Genomic DNA, 25220 nt, shown 5'->3' on the forward strand with positions numbered 1-25220 from the left:
CTTATCTAACTTCATTAATCTAATCAAATTAATTAAATAGGTCTTATATTAAGAACCGAAAGAATATCATATTTTGTGAATATATTCATGACTTCCCAACATTTAAAGAACATAATTACTACTTGCATGAACCATTCCATCTAAAATCCTCCCATGTTCATGAAACAAGTTATTATCTACTACTCCTCCGGTTCTTAATATAAGACCCATTTAACTAATTTGATTAGATTAAGAAAGATAGGTAAGTTAGTTAATTATAAGAAAAGTGACACATTTTTCCAAAAATACCATAATCATCTTTTTTTAATACACATCTCCTTCTTCCACTTGATTATGGTTGAGTAAGTATTTATAGGAGTAATTTAGAGAAAACTGATAAATATGATAAATGGGTCTTATATTTAAGACCAAAACCAACTTAAGAATTGAGTCCCATATTAAGGATTGAAGGAGTATCTCATTAATATAAAAGTTAGTTGAAGATTCTATTTAGTCCTAAATATAAAAATTCAATCTATTTTGTCTCTTATATTTATCTATTTTGTCCCTAGGTAATATCTATAATGACTGCTTATATTAAGGAGTCTCCATTAAGAGATAGTTTCAATACACATGATTAATAATGGTATTTTAAAGAAAACAACATTTATTTATTAAAATAATTGACTCAAGTAATTTTCTTAATACTTGTAATTTAGTTATTCAGTTTTACATCAAGAACAGAAGTAGTATGGAATTTGCACATGTACTAAATATATCAAGACTCATTGGCTTTGGGAAATGTACTTTATAATGTTAGCATTCATCCAGTGTAATTTATGTATAATAATTGGAGGTTTATAAATAAAAATTCACGTCAAAATTTTGTTGTGAGAATAGCTCTGCCCCTTTTTCTCTCTAAACCTTTTTTCTGTCTGCTATCAAATTGTTTATGTTTCTATTAGTTTTACAACAAGGTGTATTTTTCAAATAATAATTGATTAAAATGTCGGTAAAATGTTTTTTTTTTAACAACTATCATGGGATCGTACCTTTTTTTTTAACAGGGAAAAGTAATCTCCAAATCCTTATACTTTACATCAATTTTAAATTAAGTCCCCATAGTTTGATTTTGTTAGAATTGAGCCTTTACATTTTACTCTATTAAACTTGTTACTCCTTGGACTTTTAACCTCATTAAAATTAACCGAATTGACTAACCCGTTGATGAGTTGGCAGCTAACTGTGCACACATATAGATACTTATTTTTTATCTTTTCTGGATGCTATCCTCGTCGAATACCAAAGGGCGAGACTCAACATCAATGATTTAAGAAACAAATCATAGACCTATATTGACCTCATCAAGCACCAAATTCATTGGATACCTACTTTTAAGCATTCAAGCATCAACTATTCAAGAAATTATATCACCTCCCATAAACAATTAGAGACCAAAGCCCCAAATCGACTAAACCAATGACCCGGATCATCCTCTCCCATGGCTTCGGCATCGACAAACCCCCCCTTACTTCATTCGTCGCTACAACCGTTCTCTACAACCTCATCTATGTCGACAGTGTCAACCCTTAGCACTTTGATTTTCACTGCCACCACTGTTTTCGATTTTACCAAATTCATCCTCACCGATGCTTCTCCTAGGTGGAATGGATCTCATTTTTAGTTTTTTACTCTCAATCTTAGCTAAAATATTTCACTTCATTTTTTTCCTAGAAGGGATAAAAAGAACGTTGAAATTTTCACTAAATTCAAACAATAGCTTTTGGGCTTTTTCATTATGATGCATTAGATACAATGATCGTCTCTTTCATTCTTTTTTTGGCCAACTTTTTAATTTTTATTCTGCATAAATGAGAGACAAGTCATTGCTTGCCAACATGGACAAGAATACCTACTTGTGTGCACAGTCAGTCACCAAGTAGTCGATATGTCAGCCACTTCAATTAATTTTAATGGCGTTAAAGGTCCAAGGAGTAATGAGTTTAACAGAGTAAAATATAAGGACCCAATTCAAACAAATCAAACTAAAAGGACCTAATTCAAAATTGTTGTAAAGTAAAGGGACTTAGAGATTAGTTTTCCCAAATCAAAACATACGAAAAAAATCAATTTCCTTAAAAAAAAAAAAAAAGAACCTAACTCTAGTTGGTTATTAGGCATTTTAAAATAATAAACATACATATTCGAACATGAATTTGAACAAGAAATCAAGTCCATGTCTTCCAGACACAACCAACCAACCAGTTCAAAAAAAAAATGTAAACCGAAGGATTTAGTGGGACAAAACTTCACTCACAAACTTATTATTTTGTATTATGTAAAAACATTAATTTTAAAGAATCCTATTATCGTCATTCTAAATAAGTACTAAAGTGGGTAAAAACTGTAGATATGATCTGCATGCATTGATTAATAAATATTTTGATAAAAACATAATAAATCATGACTTGATTGAATTTTAAATATGTTTATTTTTATTATAGACGGTGATAATCGATATTGAGAAATGAGAATGATCATAAAATCAGGCGTACGTCAAGAGATCAACCAGACATCTTCCCGATGGAGCACGGCCTTCCTAAAAGAACGAATATAGCTTAATTCCATCTAATTACTCAAAAAATGTAATTATTTTTTTAACTTTTTTTTTAAACCTTCGTATTCTCTTATTGCATGAGACAATCCTATCTGAGATACTATTAAGTAATAAGAATAAACACATCTTTCAGTAAAAATTCGAATCTTAATTCACAAACATTATAAATGACTAGCTCTCATCAGTAATTTTCTTAAAAATTTTAGGTAAATGTTTGGACTCAACTCAAGCCAAGTACATGGTACTTGAATGACTCATCCTAGGTGATGATACTAATGCTGGGTGGAGCAGACCTACATTAGACCCTCATGTGCTTGTTTAGACACCTCTATTTTAGGATGCCTCCCCTAAAGTCGGGGAATCGAATCCTTTTTTTTATATATATATATAGGTGAGAGGGTGTAGTTCCTATGGTTGAATCTATGGACGATGGGTTCATGGGTAATTTTTTTAATCTTTAACGGAACTTCTCCGGAGACCAGATCTAAGCCTCATAGTGAGTTGTCTGAGCCCAAATCCAAATAGGCCTAGTAAGGCCATGAGCCCGTGAATGAAGCATCAGATTATTGCAGTGATTGCTCAATGAGCTGGTCCTTCTTTTTTTCAAAAAAAAAAAAGAAGACAGGAAAGGTAATTTTGGTTTATTAAAATTTAATTAAAACTACACAAAATATATTTGTAGCAAAAATTATACTTATTTTTATTAAGCTTTTTTTTTTAATTCATACCATCAAAATTGTTTAAAGTTTTTAACAAAAGGAAATGAAAAATATTTTGAACTCTTACCTTTCATAAACACTTTTTTTTATATGTACAGTTAATTATCATTTGGTTTGAGAACATCACACTCAAATGAAAGGGCAACAGCTGGTCAAAAAAAAGAAAAGAAAAGAAAGGCCAACATGCACAGAGCCAAGGGATTGAGTCACCAGTACTTTCATAAACACGTACATATGTATTCCTCTTGTCCTTATTAGGAACTAATTGTTAAGTTAATTTTAATTCTAAATATAAGGTATTTTTATATTTATTAATTTTTCTAAATTATCCTTATGGATACTCCTTCAACCATAATCAAGTAAGAGAGAGAGAGGAAATTAAGAAAAATGATTATAAAATTTTAGAAAGAACATGTCATATTTTTTATAATTAACTAACTTACCTAACTTTCTTAATCTAATCAAATTAGTTAAATAGGTCTTATATTAAAGATTGGAGGATTATATATTAACTTGGATTAAGATGTAAAAGTACATATTATGAACAAAAATATACATAAATCTTCTAAAATAGAACAAAATTTCCTATCTCTGTTATTGGTCAATAGGTTAAAGTACATGTAAAAATATTCCAAAGTGCTAAATGCATCAAAAGACAATTTAGAGTGTCCAACGCATTTATAAAAAGAGTTCAGGATGCTGAAATACACCATAAAATATTTTAGAATACTAAATACATTAGACAAAATATTTCAAAGTGTTAGATCACTTTAACTTTATAATATATATTATCTCTGGTCCTTAATATAAGAGTTAATCGATTAATTTTAGTATATATTATCTCTGGTCCTTAATGTAAGAGTTAGTCGGTCAATTTTAGTAGAATAAAAAAATCTGTTGAGTCAGTTATTTCTAATAATTGGGTGTTATATTTTCTAAAATACCCTTACTAACCATGTACCACCTCGGATCCTAATTATAAGAGTTAGTTGACTAATTTGATGAGAATAAGGAAATAAGCTAAATTAGTTATTTGCAATAAATAAGTATTGTCTTTCCTAAAATATTCTTACTAGTCAAGTGTATTGGCTATAACTACCATTATGAGAAGGATTGCCTTAAAAAAAAATACAAATATGAGAGACAAAATGGATTGGAGACTTGGAGTCTTATATTTAGGATCAAAATAAAAGTCAAACAAGGTTTTATATTAAGGACCGGAGGTGGTATTAGCTAAAACTACCATTTGATTGAACATTTAATATGTGCAATTTCTATAAGAACTACTTTGAAAAAATAAATAAATACGAGAGAGAAAATAGATTAGAATATTATATTTAGAACTAAATTAAAAATCAAATTAGCTCTTATATTGCCTTTGGTCCTTAAATAAGAGCCAGTTAACTAATTTGAGTAGATTAAAGAAACTAGTTAAGTTAGTTATTTATAATAAATATGTGTTATCTTTTATAAAATATTCTTGGTAATTAAGTATATTGGGTAGAACTGCCATTATTACATGGACTACTTTAGAAAAAAAAAAGATAAATATGAGAGATAAAATAAATTGAGATCTTATATTTAGGATTAAAATAAAAATTAAATAAGTTTTTATATTAAAAATAAGAAGTAATGTTAAGAACTGGAGGTAGTATTTTTTTGGGGGTGGAAGCCTTAACTCTCTAATAGTAGTCTGGTCAAAAAAACTCTCTGATATTAGTATTCATTGACGAGAACCTGAACTACAAGGACTAAAGGCGGGTAGGAGGTTTCAGTCCCAAAAAAGGGGGGGGGGGTAGGAGTGGGCAAACACTCAACGGAGGGTCAGGATTGAGATGGACGAAGCAAAAGAAGTCAAAAACGGCAGCTAGGAAGAGGAAGAGAGGAAGGTTCGAAGAAGGTAACAATTTTTCTAACCCCCCATTTCATTAAGTTCATTTCACTTGGACCTGTTGCGGCATCTATCATTCCATCTTCCCTCTCCTCTCTTTCTTATATTTATATACTTTCTTGTCCTTTCACTTTCTTACAAATTAATAAATAAATCATTGTAATTCTAACGTCAATCGACAAAACGGCGGCCGCTTTACCTGCCAACATGTCGCCCCAGTAGGCCCATTTACTTCCTGCCCAAGTAATAACATCACTGGCTATGTAAGTAAATTAATTAATAAAACGAATGCATAATTTGATAGCATATATTACAACTATATTTTGCTAGCCACGACATGGGTAATATAATTGTCTTTATTAAACGGACTAAAGTATATAATGGTAGAATTTAATTTTTAAATTTTAAAAAGCATATTTTTAATGTTTTAAGGTTAACATTGTTAATAAAAAACAACGATGATATTGAGATCTTAAATTTTGATAAAATATTTTCAAACACTAATATATTAAATTTAATTTTCAAAACATCTCATCTTTTAAAATTAACGATTTTAGGGTTAAATGGCTAAAAATATTATTTGTAAAATTAAGAGATTAAATAAAAATCTAATATAAAGTTAAAAGACTAATTGTATACTCTAATCTATTAAATATTTTAAAACATAGATATTATAAGAAAAAAAAATCAAATGACCAACTCGTTTATTAGCAAGATTTTGCATTCAATAATTATTGCATCGCAACTTTAAATTATGTGATATATTAAGCAGATAATATGACGAGACAAAAAAAAATCATGAAGATCAAAAGAAGCCTTGAAAATTGAAATATGATGATATTAGATTCATAAAATTTGGACTAACAGGAAGGAATTGCGGTAGTCATGTAGAAATCAATGGATACGCCATCGGTGGCCGCAATCCACTGGACACCAAAAACACAAAAAAGGAAAGGAAAAAAAAAAGTCAAAGCAGATTTTAAAATATTGGTGGCAGCGACACCAAGCTACCCATACATCAACCAACCATTTTGAAACATTTTTTTTTAAAAAATCAAATATTATTGGTTTTTAAAATTTACGCTGTAAGTTTTTAAAATTTTACATTTTAAGCAGGTATTTATAATTTCATATTTCTTTTTTTTTTACCAGTTTATAATTTCATATTCTGAACTCATAATTTTTGGTATATCATGATTTCAAAATCCGTTCTTATATAATTAATCCCAGATTAATGATGCTGCACAGAAATATTAACATTAATAAATACGAGTATTATAAAATTGTGGGGTGGATAAAATTCTATGGGAGGCAACATCCAGGCAGCTTCCATATGTTGGACTAAGATCCTTATCCACGTAAGCCACCAACTCCCATGTTGAACCCCTTTGGGCATTTAAAATTTACAACTTTTACTACAGGTCAACGTCTAGCTAGTTACTTGTCAACTTGACAAGATATTATTAGCATATTGAAAAATTATGATTTTACTAGAATATTGTACGAGCGTTCCCATTGATGAACATAATTTTCCACTATATAATTCACTAATATTTGGATAAAAACTTTTTTTCTTTTGGGTTGTCGTCTCAAAAGTATTTGTGAAGAGGCAGTGGATCTCTATTGACCCAAAAAAAAAACAGTGAATATTCAATTTTTTTTCTCATAATGCTCCCAGTATTTCAGGCCAGCCCTATGTAATAAATTCAGATTAATTTGAATTTGAAGCATGACAAGAACTATTAATGTGGGCGTCCCTAGTTTCTAAGGTGTTGTGTTTTTACGTCTCAAACTCAAAATCTGTGGTTAAACTATAACAACTCTTACTAATTAATTTAACAATAGAGGGTTATCCAAAAGTTTTTTTTTTTCCCAACTTAGTGTCGTCCTACTAGCTCCAAACAGACGTTTGCTTACGATTTTATGTAAGCATGATCATATTTACCTGGTTTTTTTTTGGGGGGGTGTTTAGAGTCATTTTACCTCGAAAGCATTCTTGAAAAAATGACGGGTATGTAGAAGTTTATTTTTTACTTAATGACATCTAAAAATGTTAAAAACAAAAAAAAGCAAGTAATATCGTCTAAATTTAATAACCCAAATGGTCTAACGTTAGCTTCTAACAGAAAATATGCGCCGGCTATTTCTTCCACTTCTTCCCGTCGCATGCATCAGTAAATCTCCTCTTCTCAAGATCTCATCGCAAAAGTTGTCACAATTCCATCTTCTTCAGAAATTTTCATCGTACGATCACTAATATTGCTCTAAGAGGAGGTATTTTATATCCCCTTGAAATTTTCAGTTTTTAACCGCTTTATGCAAGCCTGTGTCAGAATTAATAATAATTCATGAGACCCCTTTGTGTGTCTTGCAAGAAATTGCAAAGTTAAAAAGGATGACCAGCACGCTGTTAATAGGCTCGAAGATCGTGGATTTAAATTTGGGTGATAATTTTTACGGAGATATTGAGGAAAAACAAAAGGAAAAATTCTAAAAATACGACTATTGAATTTTAAAATTCCAAATCAGTATTAGTTACTACATTCGTAAAGAAAATAAGTACACTCAAAAAGCAAATAATAACTCATTTTTATAATAATTCCTTATTTGAAATTTTGAGATTCAATAGTTATTTTTTTAAAATTTTTCCAAAACAAAATGCTACCATGTGTTCTTTTATGAATATTTTTCGGAATAAAAAATGACCTTTAACTTGAAAGCATGGTCATCATGTCTATGTGAAATCATATGCAGTATAGATCTGAGGTGGTAAATGTCCATTTGGACTACTATTTAACTAGGGCCATCGCTACTATTTCAACACTTTTAAAATTGTGTTTGGTAGGAAGCATTAAAAATTAAAGATAGGGATTGGGATTGGGATTGAAAAAACTTATTAAAAGAATATTTAACATAAGAGATTGCTTGTTATATGGTATTAGCAAAACCCATATATGTGGGATTGGGAAATACCATGGGAGAAAGTAGTATTCTCTAATCTCACCTCTATGGGTTTGTCTAATTCTATGTAACAAGCAATTACTCATTCTAATAAATACTATTTTAATAATTTTTTCAATGGCAATCCTAATTCCTATCTTTTATTTTAATACCCGTACCAAATAGGACACTAGGGTAAACCTTGTTATGAGACTCCTTTTAAGGGGTGCTCTGGATTTCTTCACAAAGCATTTGATGGTTTTATAGAACTATTAAGCCTTGAATATGAACATTTTTTTTTAGTGAAAATTCAAATTTTAGTTTGTTATGGTGTGAATGACTAGTTTTTTTTTTTTTAATTAGACCCTCCTGGTAGTTACAAGTGACTTATATTTTTGTATAAAAAAGTAGCTTTATTTTATACAGAAAAATTTTAGGTAAATTGGATTTTTAGAGGTTCATAAGAGTCCGAACATGCCTCACCAACTTTTAGATTATAAGCTAGCTCCTTACCAACTGGACTAATTTTTGTTGATAAAAAAAAAAAGGTAACTTATATTTGATAATGACAGTGTACATAATATTTTATATGCAAAAATTCATTTTTTGCTTTGTTTTCTTTAAAACTTTATTTTAGTTCACATATCAAATTTCCCATCGAGTTGGGTCAGAAGAACCAGTCATATTCACCCATTTCAAAATAAAATATTGAAAGAGAATGGATCCACTAAAAGCAATAAACAATTACTCAAATCACAAGCAACTTTTTGATTTTTCCAATGATCCATGCCCCGACTTTTATTAAGTCGATGAGGAGACGATCACATGTTTTTGACTATACACATAAAAGGTATGGTCTCTTTTACTCACGTGGTTAGGTTAGGCGGACGAGATATGTAGGATTTTTTTTATTGGAATAATACTGATACCATTCTTACCTCCAATTTATAATAAATATGTATTATTTTTTTAAAAATATCCTTACTAATCAAATTTATTGATTAGAAAGACTATTTTGAAAAAATAGATAAATATGAGGGATAAAGTAAATTGATGTTTTGTATTTAGGATCAAAATAAAAATTAAATGAAATATTATATTAAGGACAAGAGATAGTAATAAATTAACACAACAAATTTTGGCCAAAAAAGTTTCGACGCAACCAAATGATTTAAATTAACTAATAACCTTCATGTTTTGGAAAAGAAAAATAATTTAGAGCATTCCAAAAATTTTTTTTAATTAGAATCATTATCCTCTATTAAGTAATATTCCTTCCACGCAAGAGATTGAAAGCCTGTTTTATCCAGACCAAGAAGTCAAAAGATGATAATTCAGTGAAATTAAATGCGGTTGATTGCGTGAAGGGTATTTTTTAAAATATATAAATTATATCTTCTTTTTATAAGACGGTTGACATTTTTTATAACTCGCCATGTAAAATATTTATTATAAATCATGAAGAGGTTTTATTGGAACAAGTCTTATATTATTTATCCAATGCAATATCAATTAATTATATTGATCACATAATCAATAACAAATAATCAATATTTAAAGCCAGCTTTATTTATATAATTTATTTTTTTGGTAAAGTATTTATATAATTTATGTTAATTAATAGACATTTTCTTTTCCCATTTGGACGCCATACATATTACTCATCCAGTTCTTAATATAAGACATAATTGTTGAGTTGATTTTGGTTCTAAATATAATACATATTTATCAAATTTATCAAATTTTTCTAAATTATCCTTATAAATACTCCCTCAACTATAATCAAGTAAAAGAGGGAGAGAGGATATGAAAGATGATTATGGTGTTTTAGAAAAAGCATGTCATATTTTTTATAATCAACTAACTTTTTTAATCTAATCAAATTAGTTAAATAGGTCTTATATTAAGGATCATAAGAGTATATATGTGTGTGTATATAAACACACATATATGTGGGCGCGCGCACTACTTGCAAAATACTCACGACATGTTTTTTTTTATGCAGTATACTATCTCGTTTCTTAACGTAAGACCCCATAAATTATTTTAAAAATATTAAATAAGATAAATAAATTAGTTTAATATATTTATATTTTAAAATTAATTTTTTAACTTATAAATTGATATATAATTTAATAATATATATAAATATTTAAAAAATCACATAAAATATATTATAATGAAATAATTTATTTAATTTTTTCAGTCCTTTCACTTGGTCAGGTCTTATACTAAGCACGTATACTTTGATTCTTGGCAAAATAATCCATAACCGAACAAAAAAGTCATGAACTGAACGTGAACGCATGTGATGTGACTGTGTACATATATCTATATCTCTATATATATATATATATATATATATATATATGAAGGCTAATAAATAATTTGACGTCCTCGGGTATTGTTGATTATTCTTCTTCTCTGGTCAGCCTCCTTGCAAGGCAAGAAACTCATGAATTCTTTTTTTTTTTTTTTTGGACTGAAAGAAACTCATGAATTCAATGAACAAAATTAAATCTATCTACGCAGTCACACCCACACACACACACACACACACACACACAGCATGCGAATTTTAGAAAATTAGAACGGGTCATCAATATTGATTATATCATCGTGCTTAATTAGTCATATGGCACTCCTTATACACACTACCCAAGCATTCTTTCACAGTATTTATTTTAATTCTAAATGTAAAATTTTAATATATTTTACTTAGAATTATTGAGGGAGTCGTCTTGATCAGATCAACAGTAAGACAAAAGGTTTTTCCTATTAATCGCTCAAATGTTTTATGAACATTTTATTTGTCTGCAGTAATAATTATTATTTTATAGTTATGCATTTAGAATAAGATATTAGGGTCCACAAAGATATTTTAGTATTTTAACTAAAATATTAAGTAGTTAATGAGAGAAAGACAAACATAACCCATAGGGAAGCGCATTCTTTAACAAAATTTTAAAAAAATTCCACTATTTAAGTCTGCTGCAAAATATCAATAAAAGAAATACTATATCCAGTCCTTAATATAATAACTCATTTAACTTTTATTTTAGTTTTAAATATAAAAACCCAATCCATTTTATTTTTTATATTCATTCATTCATTTTTTTTCAAAGATGATCCTTGTAATAATGGTAGTTCTAACTAATACACTTGAATAGTAAGAATAGGGCTGTGCAAAAACCCGGTGGTCCGGCATGGTCTTGTCCAACCCGAGCAAACCTGGTTCAATCTAGTCCAGAAAAAATTGACCTGAAGCAAGACTGGACCAGACAGGATCGGACTGGTATCATCGAGCTGGACTGGATTAGGGACTGGCCCCTCAAACCAGTTGGTCAAGTCCAGTCTAGCTTGGTTTTTTTAATTATTATTTATATAATTTTAATTTGATTTAACTTTCCTATATAAGTTTTTTTGTCTATTCAAATAATCAAGATTTATCTATTAACTTCCTAAGTAATGAGCATGCGTATATATTTTCTATAATATAAGATCTATATTAATGAGGATTAATTAATAAAACATGACATTATTGGGAAATTAAAAGGGAGTGATCAAATTTGATGAACTTTGGATTAAAATATGTGCAAAATTTTATACAGCAAGTTACAATCTTGCCTCCTGCTGAAGAATTTTTTTTTTTAAAAAAGTTAAATTTAGGTCCTGGACTGGTCTAGACAATCCAGAGCACCAAGTCCAGTCCAACTCGACCTTCGATTAGTATTGGACTGGACTAGACTCAGGTTGTCTTTTTCAGCCCGAGTTCTTTACTGGACCAAAATTCAGGTTGATAACAAACCCGGTCCAATCTGGTCCATACACACTTTTAAGTAAGAAAAATATATATATTCATTACAAATAATTAATTTAATTAATTTTTTTAATCTACTCAACTTAGTAACTAATGTTTATATTAAAAATTGAAAGTAGTAATTGATTAAAAATGTAATTACGATCATGTGAAGCTCAAAGTATCGCAGACTCTGTGCTCTCTGTTGACCAAATGTGGGACCAATTCCACCGTTTTCCACGCGGCACAAGACGATTGGGTGTCTGTAAGAACATCGTGAGGTTGCAATCCCCACAGAGCCGCCGACATGGTGGAAAAAACATAGGGCGAATGACGTAAGCGATGACCTGTGTGGGCCACCCACACGTGTTCCCCACCCACTCATCACCTGCCACGTGTGGCTGCGGTCAACCTTCATTTAAGCACACAGCTCGCACGCGCCCCCCACCCCCCCAATTACCTCTAGTTCTAGATACACCTCCCCTCTACCACGTGCCGAATTAAGCCCTTTATCTTTTATTTTTTATTTATTTTATTTATGTTGTTTTTTGTGGAATTTCCGCTATAAAACACCAACTCGCCCGTGAGTTTTGTGTTTCAAGACGCAGTGGAATTTTAGCGAGAAGGAGGGGAAGCAGAGGAACAAGAGAAGAAGAACTGAGGCTTAGCTAGCTTACAGTGAAGAAGAAGAAGAAGAATGAATGGTGAATTGGAGTTACCGCCTGGGTTCAGATTCCACCCAACGGACGAGGAGCTGGTGAATCACTATCTCTGTAGGAAATGTGCCGCTCAGTCCATTGCTGTTCCCATTATCAAAGAGATCGATCTCTACAAGTTTGATCCATGGCAACTTCCTGGTACTTAACTCCTTCTCTCTCACCTCCCGCTTTTTCTCTTCATTTCACCTTTCTCACTAAAGCTTCACAAAACAGAGCAGTTTCTAGTTAGGGATATTTTTTCTCAGATGGCTTCAGATTTCGCTCCGGATCTTTGTGATTCGGAATTAGCGAACCAGAGCAACTTTACGATGGAGAAATAGATTTCGAAGTATTTATATTATGATGTTTAATTTATTGATCTTAAATTATTAAAATGGGAAATCTGTTGATTGTATGAACAGAAATGGCACTTTACGGCGAGAAGGAATGGTACTTCTTTTCACCGAGGGACCGAAAATACCCGAACGGTTCGAGGCCGAACCGGGCGGCTGGGAGTGGGTATTGGAAAGCAACTGGAGCCGACAAGCCGATTGGTAAGCCGAAGCCACTGGGAATTAAAAAGGCACTCGTATTCTACGCGGGTAAGGCCCCCAGTGGCATCAAAACGAATTGGATCATGCATGAATATCGCCTCGCTAACGTCGACAGATCCGCCGGCAAGAAAAAGAACCTAAGGGTACCTACCTAATTGCCAACTCCTTTTCTCTTTTGGAAAATAATGATGTTTTCTCATATCAAATTAAACTGAGTGCTCCAATATAGTTTTGGAAATATATGAACTGAGATTATTTGGTTTTTTGATGTTACGACAGCTTGATGATTGGGTGTTATGCCGAATTTACAACAAGAAAGGCACGATTGAGAAATACAATGTGATGGATCAGAAAGCGGGCAATTTATCGGAATTCCATGACCATGAGACCAAACCGGAAATCAAACCGTACGACCACAGTAAGGTGCAGGCACCGGCGGCAACAACGGCGTTCATAGGTGACCAATTCTATATGGACACGTCAGACTCGGTGCCGAGGCTGCACACGGACTCGAGCTGCTCGGAGCACGTGGTTTCGCCGGACGTCACGTGCGAGAAGGAGGTACAGAGCGAGGCCAAGTGGAACGAGCTAGGGCTCGGAGAAGATGATGGGATTGATTTTGAATTGAATTACGTGATTAATAATATGAATAACCTCTCGGGAGAAGATCCCTTCGCCTCTTCCGTACAGTACCAATTGAACCAGCTCTCGCCATTGCAGGACATGTTCATGTTTCTGCAGAAGCCATTCTGAACAGCACGAGAAGGATGGGCCCCACTTGATTCAATTCATTCGAGGAAAGAGAATTAGATTCGAACGATATAAATATGCTGATTGTGTAAATATTGTGTAAAAGCTCATCAGAACGGACTTATATGATTTGATGAGTTTTCATTAGTATTTTACACAGTTAAATGATGCTAAAGACCCAGTTGGGTTTATTTCTTTGTTTATCGAAGAAAAGCACTATATTGTTAATATGGAAGGAGTCAGTAGGAAATTCTTGTTCCACGGGAACTGTGGCAGAATTTTTTTTTTAACAAGTCTGTAATTGTAATTGTAGTATATAACTTTATTCGTCAATGGAATGGAAAACACTTGGCTGTAAATTTCTACTTTCCTAAGCACTGTGACTTTCACCTTTTGAGCATCATCGATGGGCAGGTTAAATCTACAGTGCCTGATGATGAAAAGATCCCAAATTGGGAAGATTAAGACAAATTGTTGAGCTGTCCACTTTTGACATTTCTGAAAACGAAAGATTCTTCTTTGAACCAAATCACATTATTGGCAAAATTAAGATGAAGGAATATCAAGAGGAGGAGATTTCATCATGTAAAATGCTCAAAACATTTTGAAAAACAGCACCTACTTACCACAAATCCTCACAGCGAGTCAAACTAGTGTAACATGAGCATTAATTACACTGCAGTCACAAGGGAATATGCCATAATCATCATATCATGATCAGGATAGCCAGAGAGCTTTTCAATATTTATTTTACAATACAAATGTACAGAGAGCTATCTCCATAACCATATATGTATATAAATATTGCAGAAGATACAGTTATACTGGTATAGACAGCAGAATTCTGCTCTCGTTATGATCCCAGAGGTAACTACGAAGGGACAACGTAGCTATTACGATCATACGCTGAAATGTCTGGATTTTGGAGCACGGTCACAATTTGCTGTTGACCAACCAATCAACTGCTTCTCATTGTCGTATACCATCAATTTGTCCAGCATGGATATGTCTGCATAAACAAGGAGATCACTTTATAACGGAGTTATAACAAAAAGCTGCTAAGAAGAAAATATAGACAAGAACATACCTCCAATTAGGTTCACATCCCCCATGCCAACTTCAGAGCCGTTTAGAATGCCCAAGCAAACATTTCCCAGGTTCTGGAAGAATAAATTGCCAGCATTAAAGAATAACCCACGTCATATATAGCAAGAATGTCTTAGAAAGATAGTGGTTAAGTCTGAACTCACTGATATTATCAAGTAAGCTTCAGGAGGGATTTCAAATACGGCTCTGGACCTTCTACCAGTGGTGAAACTTAGAGCCAGAGGCTTGAAATATTTCCTGACTTCATTTATGCTTCTGAAAGGTCTTCTACCATGCCAACAGATAGGCACAGTCTGGTCATCAGGCGCTTCATACAAGTGTTTTCCATGTAATTCCTTCTTTAACTGAAATTGAAGAAACAGTCATCTTTAAGTAGCCCAACATATTTGATTCTTCATGATGAACTCTGCATAAGTAGCCTCAAGCTTAAGCCTAATTAACTGGGGAGTGTAGAGAGAAATGCATAAAACTAACCCAAGAGATTAGGGCTTGGTAAGCATGGAAGTTGAAGTAAGTGTAAGAGCTTCCAGTGTCAAATATCGCGAGGAGATTTCCAACCCCAGTCGCCTTCCCTCCAAAAAGGAGTTCAGCTCCCCCAGCAGAGTAATGTTTACTGACACAAATTACAAACACGTACAGGAATGAGAATAAAGGATCAAGTATGATGAAAGTACATGAGGAAGATGTAAAATGTGGCTTGCCTACTTACGAATCTCCGGAAGACATAGGAGTCCAAGTCACTCGAGAAGATTCAGAAACATCTCCGAAGAACATATATCCTCCTCCGTATGAGCTTAAACAGTGTCCAACTACATTCCGTAGCAAACCCTGACTGCTAAGCTGAGATATCAAACTGGCTCTTCCTCTGCCAAGGCCAAGTACTCCATCAACGGCGTGGTAAGAATAAGCAGGAAAGACTTGATCATATCCGCATCTGAAAAAGAAAAGCCAGCAAAGGGGTGAATTAGAGATCACATGCATGAATTAGTTACTACACTGCTGGATTTTCATTACAGCAAGGATCAAATCAATCCTGAATATCTTCCTGTTGTATTCCATACAGAGAAACATGATAAAGTGGTAACGACAGCAAGGACTTACAAAGGCTTTATTGTACAACGAAGAGTAATCCATGCGGTAGACAAAGCAACATTAAATGTGTACGTACCAGCTCTTACAGTGGATACCCCAAAAGGTTTATACTTTTAACGATCATGTATTTTAGCTTGAATTATTTTCTCTTCTGTGAATAATTATTGTCCTGATTGATACTTAGATTGCAATAAACACGTAAGCTAGTCCCGAGAATTAAAAACTGAAACTTTCTACGGAGAAGTCTATCTCAAGATATTGCTAACAGAAGACAACTTGGAAATGAAAGAGATTGAGGTATAGTAAGCTTGCAGAGTAACTAACCCAAGTCCCATTCGAACTTTAAGTTGGTTTCCATTTGTAAAGTTGAGATGATAGACATCCTTGAGAAGAACTCCAAGGGTTGAATATTGATCTGCATACACAATTTCATAGTGACATTGATCTGGATAATCACAGTTGTAGCGGCTGCTCTGATGTAAGGATACGCAGAGGGGATCATCACAAGGCACTAAGTCATTGCTTGGCGAGTAAAGCGGATGGGGTGTCTGAAAAACAACCAACAAAGATGACTTGTTCAGTCTCATTCGCTGACATTAAAGAAAACAACTAATAAGAATCTTCTTGATATCGTTATTGATAAATACCTCAGAGCAATGGGTGCAAGGTGCATCACATTGAAGCCATGTGAGGTCACTACCCGTGTCAAGATCAAGAAAATAGGGTCTCGGTGGCTGGCCGATGTTGAGAGTAACGTTGTAAAACCTGCAAATGATGAGAATAACGGTGAGATAATGATCGATAATTTCTTGATTCAATGATTCGCAACTTGCACGAGGGAGGGAAGAAACCCAGACTACAAGAAAAAAGAATAGATGCATGCCCTGTTTAGTACTTACATTTACGTCACTGCTTCTATTTGGTTACCATCCACCACATCAACATAATTCACAAGGATTTAAAACTAAGAGGATATAGAAGGAAAACAAAAAGCGGTAGGCTTTTGCCGTCTCATTGAGATTCTAGGCTTTTTTTTTTTTTTTTTAAATGGCCGAGGGGCCAAAGCATTATTTAGCAAATGGCACAAGCAAGAAGCAACCTGGCAGTTAACAACCCCTGATCATGATGAGACAGAATACAACAAGATAATAACAAGCATGAAAAGATTTTTTTTTTTTTTTTACATGTAATTCGAAGTATCAAATTATAAGCATCATATGTGTACGCCACAATATTATATTTTTGAACAATCAGAGTTTTATAGCCCAGAAGATGATGAAGGCAGAAACAAAGAGGAGAAGTACTTACCCAACAGGATAAACGTTGCCATGAACTTGAAAAACAATGGAGGACCCACCACGATTTAGGGCCGATGATGAAGACGACGACCACGACGACGACGTCGCTTCATCGGGGAAAGCGGAATTCCTTGCACTTCTGTATTTATTTTTATTCCCAAACCAAGCAGAAGAAGCTGACAAGTTCAACAGCAGCACAGTAAACACCAGCAATTCTACCTTCCCAATCTTCATCACTTCAATCCACTTCTTCTCTGTTTCAAAATATCAATATCTTGAGATTGCAAGGACTGTGGGAGGCAACACACGTGTTTGATAAAACGCATGAAAGAAAAAAGGGAGACAGGTTTGATTATAACATCCCAGTGAACGTGTTGTGGTTAATTTCTTGAGAGAGTTGACAAGAAAGGATTCATGGGTATTGCTTGTTGGAGTCATATTTCTGCTAAAAGCTTTTCCCTTTCATTTGGGTTTGGGATTAAAGAAGCACAAAACCTCATCTTTAGAATTGGGATTTCTTCAAACATGGAATGTCATTTGTTCTTATACTTTGCCTCTCTCGCGCGAATCGTTCGTCATATATTTTTCATTATTTTATCTGAAGGAATTGTGCAAGCACCAACGGAGGTGGCCCACGTGGGGGGTGTGGCTGGGGGATAGTACTGCTACACTACTAATAAACACTACTAACTGGGAATTTCGGCGAAGCTTCTACAGATTTTTGCCTGACTTTTTGTGTTTTGTCATGCACTGATGATTTAAAGAATCTGATCAGACGAAGAAAAGTATCTTTTTCAATAGTTTATTATACAGTTACATTTTATATGTAAATAATATTTTTATTTTAGATATTTAATGTTATAACAATCTTTTAATTAAAATATTGCAATTTCATTTATTTATAAATAAAAAATGAAATGTTGCTGCCTCTCTGTTTTTACTGTTTTTTATGCTACATTTTACCACTGAGCTTCACAGTTTCTTTCCGTTAATTGTTGAAGGTTTTTTTTTTTTTTATGTATCATTTTACCCAAGTTTTAATAAAATTGTCTTTTATAAAAAAAAATATAACGTATATACTTTTGGAAATATTGGTTTAAAATTCTTTTTTCCAGATATCATTCTTCTAAATAAAATTTTGAAATAGAAACTTTTCACCAATTTTTCCTTCCTTTTTTTTTGTGTGTGTTTACATGCACATATATTTGTTTGGTTCAGAGAACTACAACTTTCTTCGGCCTGAACAGCAATATACTACCCTTTCGTAATTGTAGATGATTTCGTTTTCCTTGCAATTGCTCTTTTTCGGGCCAGAATTGCAGTTTCAAAGTACCAATTAATTTGGAATGGAAGGGTAGATCGTAGATGAAGACAGCCATAAGTAGCAGCTTCCAAGATGTTTTAATAATATAAATAGGGTTAATTAATCCGTAAGTCCTTATAGTTTCAACGAATTTTGAATCAGGTCCCTATAGTTTTGTTTCTTTTTATCAGGTCCTTATACTTTTATCTTTTTTTAATTAGGTCCTTGTATTTATTTTTCTTTTAATTAAGTCCTTATAATTTCACTAAATTTTTAATCAGGTCCATGTAGTTTTAATTTTTATTTATTAATTAAATATAAGCTTAATTAAATAGATTAATACTGAAATATAACATATTAATAATTAAATTAAATTAATAATTATGTAATAAAAAAGTAATAGAATTAATTAATTCAGGAAATTTTTTTAGAACAATTAATTTTTTTGCTGAAAAAATTAAAATCATTATAATAATTCAATATATTTAGAATATTATTGTTTATAAACTAATATTAAATAATACATACTATTTTATGTTTATATAATAGTACTATTAGAATTTATAAAATAAAGAATAAAAATTCAGGGACTTAATTAAAAATAAGGTGAACTTATAAGGACTTGATAAAAAGAAAAATAAATACAAGGACCTAATTAAAAACAGGTGAAAGTATAAGGACCTGATAAAAAGAAAAAAAACTATAAGGACCTGATTCAAAATTAGTTGAAACTATAAGGAGCTATGGATTAATTATCCCATATAAATATAGAATTCACAGAGTAATAGATTGTGCTATTTATTTTGATGGCAAAAAAAAAAAAAAGACTGCGTAATTTATTTTTCTTTTCTTTTTTTTTTTGGGCCAAGAGATTATGTTATTTTTCAAATCACAGATTAAGTAGAATTACTTCATATTTATTATCTCTGAACTAAGAGGATCAAGACCCACCAAAGTTAACAGAAGCATGAATTGAGAGTGAGAAACTCGTGGCCTCAAAGAAGCAAATAACTACTCATAGAAAGTAAATTTGTAAGTAGCATTGTAACATAAACCTGGAGGAGTATGTTAATAAATATTAAAATGTATGATTCTGTAGTTAAAATATTATATATATATATATATATATATATAAGGAAAAACTTATTCAAATAACCATAATTTTATATATTTTTTATAACATATTACAGTAACACAATTTTATGATTGTTATAAATATTTTATATTATGTTTCCAAATTTTTTAAATTTTATTTAAAATTTGACACTGGTTCTTTTTATGCCCTCCGCCCAGTCTGTGAACCCCCTTATTTGTTTTCCACACCACCCCCCGGGGCAGGGTATCAAATAACATGTTTTCTTTTGATCAGTAGTACTAGACTACTGTATTAATATATTCCTCTTATCTTAAATTTAAGAACTAATTAACTAATAGATTAAGAATATTAAATATTTAATATGATATTTTTTTTCTAAAACACCTTAACTATTTTTTTTTAATTCCCTCTCTTCCTCTCCTACTTGATTATTGTTGAAAAATATAAATATGATTAATTTGAAAAAAAAAGTAAGTATATAAAATAAATCTTACATATAGGATTAATATCAACTCCCGGTCCTACAATAAGGACTGGAGGAGCATTTTCTTAATTATTCCAAAATAATTTTCAAACTTAAATCAAAGGGCAAAAGTGAAACCAGTGAAAGATGTTTGAGTTTTATTTATTTTAAACTGAGATATTATCAAATTACAACCGCTTTGCCTTTTCTTTTAGGCCCCACTGCTTGTCTTTATGTTCCCTTGCTTGTATATATTACCCTCAAGTAAATGCAAAGTTTTGGTTGTTTTCTCATATCCCATCATGCCTTTTTTAGCCTTTTTGTTTAGATAAAATGCCTTTGAACATCAATCTCTAGTAAAAATGTAAGTGTCACTGTCGCAGTTGCAGAATCATAATGACAGAGAACACAACGCATGAAGTATTAAGACAAGCCTTATTTATAAACCATGCCAGGGCTTGAACTCATCGATCATATAAATGTCATTTCTACAACTACAAGTGAGTGGGTGAATCATAATTTATTTAGACCACGCAATTAGAGAGAGAATTATTTGAAAAATGTTCCCACTGATAAGTGCCTTCAACAATCTTTCCTTCTGAGGCGTATATGGAGGATACCGTATAGTTGAATCTGCATCAAAACTTCTATACAATACTGACTTTTTATGGCTGAATCCATCAAAAGAGAATTTTCCATGGTATGATCCCATCCCACTCTCTTCCACTCCTCCAAATGGCAATCCTCGCGTTGCAACCTGCATCCACATTATCAATCTCACTCTACATAAATAACATCTGACTCTGTCACGTTTAAAACTGGGATATTTTCTTTAAGGGACTTGCATATCAGGTAATAAGGGCAAGTTTCTATATTTAGTAGGATTAAGAGCTCTTCAAAGGAGAAAAACAATTCATAAGAGGAGAATGGTTACATGTAAAATAGTGTCATTGATGAGCATTCCTCCGGAAGATATGTTCTGCACATAGTCCTTCTTCAGTTGCTCATCGTTTGTGAAGAGATATGCAGCAAGAGGTTTTGGCTTTGATCTAATTATATCAAAGCTATCCTCCCAGTTTTCAACCTGAAAAACAGAAGTGAAGAGATCAATCCACATAAATTCATGTGGGCAGGTCCTGAATACTATTTTCCTATAACTCACAGTGAGGATTGGCATTATGGGTCCAAATATTTCCTCTTGCATTACTGTAGAGTCATCTGGAACATCCAATAAAATGGTTGGAGCAATCTTTCTGCAACAGAAATGGAAAATAAATGTTATGGTTCTATAGTTCTAGTACAAAAGGGAAATAAATGGTTCTATACTCACAGTTTGCTCTCATCCTTCTGGCCTCCTAGGACAATTTTATCAGCTACTTGATCTTCTTCCAAAAGCTTTACCAGGCGCGCAAACTGCGATGGACTCACAATCCGTGACATGTCTTTTGATTCAATTGGATTTTTCCCAAAACATCGCTCCAATTCATCTTTTAGAGCATTTATCTGTTGATTACTGAGAATCGATCAAGAACGCTATATATGAATTGAAGAGGGGCATCATGCATCATTAAGAAATTCTTACCAGTGTTGGAGCAAATTCCTTTTTAGTGATAATGTAATCAACAGAAATACACGCTTGCCCTGCATTACATGCCCACTTACCAGCAATTATCCTTCTTGCAGCAACCTGAAATTTTCAATGATCAATATTGCTACTCTCAGAAACACAAGCATCTCCCCCCAAAAAAAAAAAATCCTATTTGTGTTTTGACATTTGTTGAACATTTATGCAGATGCACCAAATTTTATAGTATTTTGATTTCATGATTTAAATATAACATTACTTGTAAGTTTATATTGGAATCAACAACAGCTGGGCATTTTCCTCCGAGTTCCAGAATCACTGGTGTAAGGTGTTTTGCAGCAGCAGACATGACAATGCGACCGACCCTGGCACTACCTGTATTAGAACCATCAGAGCACAAAGAAAAAAAGTTATGAGATAAATGTCTTATCTTATATAAAACACATGTAAATACTGATAAATCTGTTTGGTATTCCCGGATTTGATAGGGATATTCCTATATATGACATGTTGAAGAGAAGAGTGAAGACAAAAAGCCACCTGTGTAAAGTATCTTGTCCCACTTCTGCTCCAATAATGCAGTTGTTTCAGGAACAGCTCCTTCCACAACTCTTATGGCAGAGTTATCAAGATAATCTTTGAGAAGACTTGCAAGAAGTGATGATGTAGCTGGAGAGATTTCTGATGGTTTCAGAACAACTGCATTTCCAGCTGAAACAGCCCCAATTACAGGATCCATTGATAGCACTGAAGATGGGATAACTCAATTTTAGAAGGATTTCAAAAATAAAATGGTGTAAAATCATGAATATGGCAGAGGTTTTTCTCAGATATGAGTATGCGTTTTAATGTGTGAGATGTGTAAGAAAAATAGTATCTTTGATGTTTTTACTACATACAGAAGGGAAAGTTCCAGGTTGAGATGACCAATACAACTCCTAATGGTTCTGAAACGATCTCTGCTGATGATGGGTATGTTGTAATTGAAGTGTTCACCTGAAAGGAACAGAACAAAGAAAGTGGTAACCTGAACTGATAAACATTAAGCCATTTTAACTTAAGAACTTGTTTTCACTGTTATTTATGAGCCATGACAATTACCTTTTCAGGCTTCATCCAATGCTTTAGTTCTTGAATTGCCTCGCTACATGCAGATTTTGCCTGGGAAACCTGCATTAGATAGTGTGATGATATTAGGATATTCTATATTAGTGTAAATAGCATATTATCCTGTCATAATGAGCCAGGCCCATCCCTCCTCTGTGTGTGTATACCTCTTCTCTGATCATGAATATATTGCACATGCATAAAGGGTAAGGTGATGACAAGAAGAGTCATATATCTCTGAAGCATAGAAAGAAGCAAAAACACACAAAAAATGTTGACCTCAGATATGAATGCTTCAAATGCAGGCTTAGCAAGGTCTTTTTGAAGCGCTTCAATAATGTCCTCCTCCTTTTCTTCTAGCATCTTGGCTATGCTCTCCAACTGCGAAATCCGCCATTCATAGCTCTTTGTCCTTCCAGAATTGAAGTTTTTTCTGAGCTCTTTAACCAGTAAATTAGCTGTCTCTCCATCAAATACTTGCTTCTCTTCCACTTCTGGGATTACTGATAGAGTCGCTGAACACCTTCACAAGATAAAACATCCCAAGAGAACCAAACTTGAAGCTCCAGAGATATGAAAAACATATATATATATATATATGTGTGTGTGTGTGTGTATAGAGAGAGAGAGAGAGGGTTTACGAGAATGGAGAGAAACGAACACAACGGTGGTTGAAGTAAATTTGCTTCTGAAAGCTCTTGCTGTTCAAACGCTGGGGGAAGAAGGCTCTGCTACCAACTGGGGCAGGACTGTTTCTCAGCACGCAAAAATTGCTGTGACCGTAAAATTTGCAGTTTCTGCAGACAAGTTGAAGCAATTCAACAACTTTGAAAAATTCAAAAATTGAGCACTAAATTAAAGAAAAAAGGAGAGAGAAGCAATAAAAGATACCTCCCAGAGAAGAACGACGGCAGACAGAGGCTGTCCATGGTCGAATACAACAGAACTACGGTGGTGGCGGCCTAGAAGGCAAGTGAAGGGAAGATGTAAGTAATATGATTTCTGGGCCATGAAAATTTGAATGGCAATACCGTACAGAGAGAGAACTATGTGGCCCCGTGTTGAACATGAACAGCACAATCGGTGAGATAAACGTTGTTATTTTCATATAAAAATAGAGATTATAGAAGAGTCACCTCATGGTGAAGTGAAATGTCCTAGTAGAACTGTAATTATCACGAGTTTCAAGTTGCGCGCTTTATAAGTTCAATTGCAGAAAACCAAATCATGGTTAATACTGAACATACAAAGTAAATGTAGTTCTATTTTGATTTATATAAAAACGTCTAAAAAGTATTACCTCCCGTGTTTAATATAAGATTTTTTTAGTCTTAAATATAAGATGTTAATTTACTTTATCTTTCATATTTATTTATTTATTTTAAAATAGTTCTTCTAATAATAGTAATTCTAACCAATATACTTGATTAATAATAATATCTTAAAAAAGACAATACATATTTATAACAAATAACTTATTTAATTCATTTTCTCAATCTACTCAAATTATTTAATTAGTTTTTATATTTAAGATCGAATGGAGTATTTTTTTTTGGGGTTTTCAAACAGCAAATATATCATTATTAAGTCCCCCATATGCACAAGAAAAATTATGCAGAGAGAGTTTTCTGATAAGTAGGAAGCCTAGATGAGCCTGAACTTTTTCTTCTGCTCTGTAACTCATGTAGAATATGTTATTTGCTAATATCATTCTTATCTTTGTTCAAAAAAAAATAAAACAGGCAATACGGAACCGAAAGGTGGCAGGCATGGGGTAATGGGAAAGTGAAGAGGGAATATGTGGAGGGATTTGAGAAGCAGAGAAGTCAATTATTTGAGTACCATTTCCGGGCAAGACAAAAGCTACGAGTACGAGGCTGGAAAAGCAATACGCGGGCAAGTGGGCCCCATATCTGAACGTGGACACGTGAATATCACCACCATCTTTCTCCCCCTGCGTCTCCCTTCAGCGACGAAACGTTCCTATCAAATCTATGGTGGGTGGGCTTCGTGTCCACTGTCCAAAAGAGTTCTGTGGTGTGAATGAAAATGAACAGTCATAGTACATCTAGTTCTTTCTTTTTCAACGAGGATTTATTTTGTCCTCTCAGTTTTAAAAAGGTTAGACTGCATGCGAGAGTATTTTTCTTTAATGATATTAATATTTTATAATATATAAAATATTTTTTTAGGGATGCTTCGCATCATAAAATATTTTTTTG

General features: G+C 32.8%; 3 protein-coding genes across 4 annotated transcripts; 1 reads left to right on the top strand and 2 right to left on the bottom strand.

The window, feature by feature from the left end:
• Positions 1–12553: 12553 nt before the first annotated feature.
• Positions 12554–14306, top strand: LOC114727493 (NAC domain-containing protein 2). The gene is made up of 3 exons (XM_028914195.1): positions 12554–12802; positions 13066–13340; positions 13477–14306. Exons 1-3 carry the CDS (start codon positions 12643–12645, stop codon positions 13948–13950), a joined length of 909 nt encoding a protein of 302 aa, XP_028770028.1. The 5' UTR covers positions 12554–12642; the 3' UTR covers positions 13951–14306.
• A 400-nt stretch (positions 14307–14706) lies between these two features.
• On the bottom strand, positions 14707–17875 carry LOC114728551 (aspartic proteinase Asp1). The gene is made up of 8 exons (XM_028915464.1): positions 17455–17875; positions 16794–16911; positions 16471–16694; positions 15764–15988; positions 15529–15667; positions 15198–15398; positions 15035–15107; positions 14707–14956 (listed from the first exon to the last, which is right to left on the bottom strand). The coding sequence occupies exons 1-8, from the start codon at positions 17676–17678 to the stop codon at positions 14847–14849; spliced, it is 1314 nt and encodes a 437-aa protein (XP_028771297.1). The 5' UTR covers positions 17679–17875; the 3' UTR covers positions 14707–14846.
• A 2825-nt stretch (positions 17876–20700) lies between these two features.
• Positions 20701–23981, bottom strand: LOC114727754 (aldehyde dehydrogenase family 3 member H1). 2 transcript variants are annotated; one of them, XM_028914484.1, is made up of 12 exons: positions 23890–23981; positions 23640–23795; positions 23278–23521; positions 22993–23061; positions 22791–22887; positions 22432–22638; positions 22151–22266; positions 21889–21993; positions 21637–21809; positions 21469–21559; positions 21241–21390; positions 20701–21063 (listed from the first exon to the last, which is right to left on the bottom strand). In XM_028914484.1, the coding sequence occupies exons 1-12, from the start codon at positions 23925–23927 to the stop codon at positions 20827–20829; spliced, it is 1683 nt and encodes a 560-aa protein (XP_028770317.1). In that variant the 5' UTR covers positions 23928–23981; the 3' UTR covers positions 20701–20826. The 2 variants fall into 2 exon arrangements, with proteins under 2 accessions (XP_028770317.1, XP_028770308.1); XM_028914475.1 differs by having other exon boundaries at positions 21241–21559.
• Between the last annotated feature and the right edge of the window lie 1239 nt (positions 23982–25220).

Source organism: Neltuma alba, unplaced genomic scaffold (genome assembly GCF_004799145.2).
Source record: "Neltuma alba isolate B1F8T4 unplaced genomic scaffold, ASM479914v2 tig00002446_pilon, whole genome shotgun sequence".
In the NCBI taxonomy this organism is placed as follows: Eukaryota; Viridiplantae; Streptophyta; class Magnoliopsida; order Fabales; family Fabaceae; genus Neltuma; species Neltuma alba.

Coding starts and splice junctions, on each gene's coding strand:
- LOC114727754 (XM_028914475.1), bottom strand. CDS start 23,927: ATGGACAGCCTCTGTCTGCCGTCGTTCTTCTCTGGGAG. Junction 23,522..23,639: donor GTTCGTTTCTCTCCATTCTC/GTAAACCCTCTC, acceptor TATCTTGTGAAG/GTGTTCAGCGACTCTATCAG. Junction 21,064..21,240: donor TCAATGACACTATTTTACAT/GTAACCATTCTC, acceptor ATGTGGATGCAG/GTTGCAACGCGAGGATTGCC.
- LOC114728551 (XM_028915464.1), bottom strand. CDS start 17,678: ATGAAGATTGGGAAGGTAGAATTGCTGGTGTTTACTGTGCTGCTGTTG. Junction 15,108..15,197: donor AAGCTTACTTGATAATATCA/GTGAGTTCAGAC, acceptor TTATTCTTCCAG/AACCTGGGAAATGTTTGCTT. Junction 14,957..15,034: donor GGATGTGAACCTAATTGGAG/GTATGTTCTTGT, acceptor TTGTTTATGCAG/ACATATCCATGCTGGACAAA.
- LOC114727493 (XM_028914195.1), top strand. CDS start 12,643: ATGAATGGTGAATTGGAGTTACCGCCTGGGTTCAGATTCCACCCAACG. Junction 12,803..13,065: donor TGATCCATGGCAACTTCCTG/GTACTTAACTCC, acceptor TTGTATGAACAG/AAATGGCACTTTACGGCGAG. Junction 13,341..13,476: donor GCAAGAAAAAGAACCTAAGG/GTACCTACCTAA, acceptor ATGTTACGACAG/CTTGATGATTGGGTGTTATG.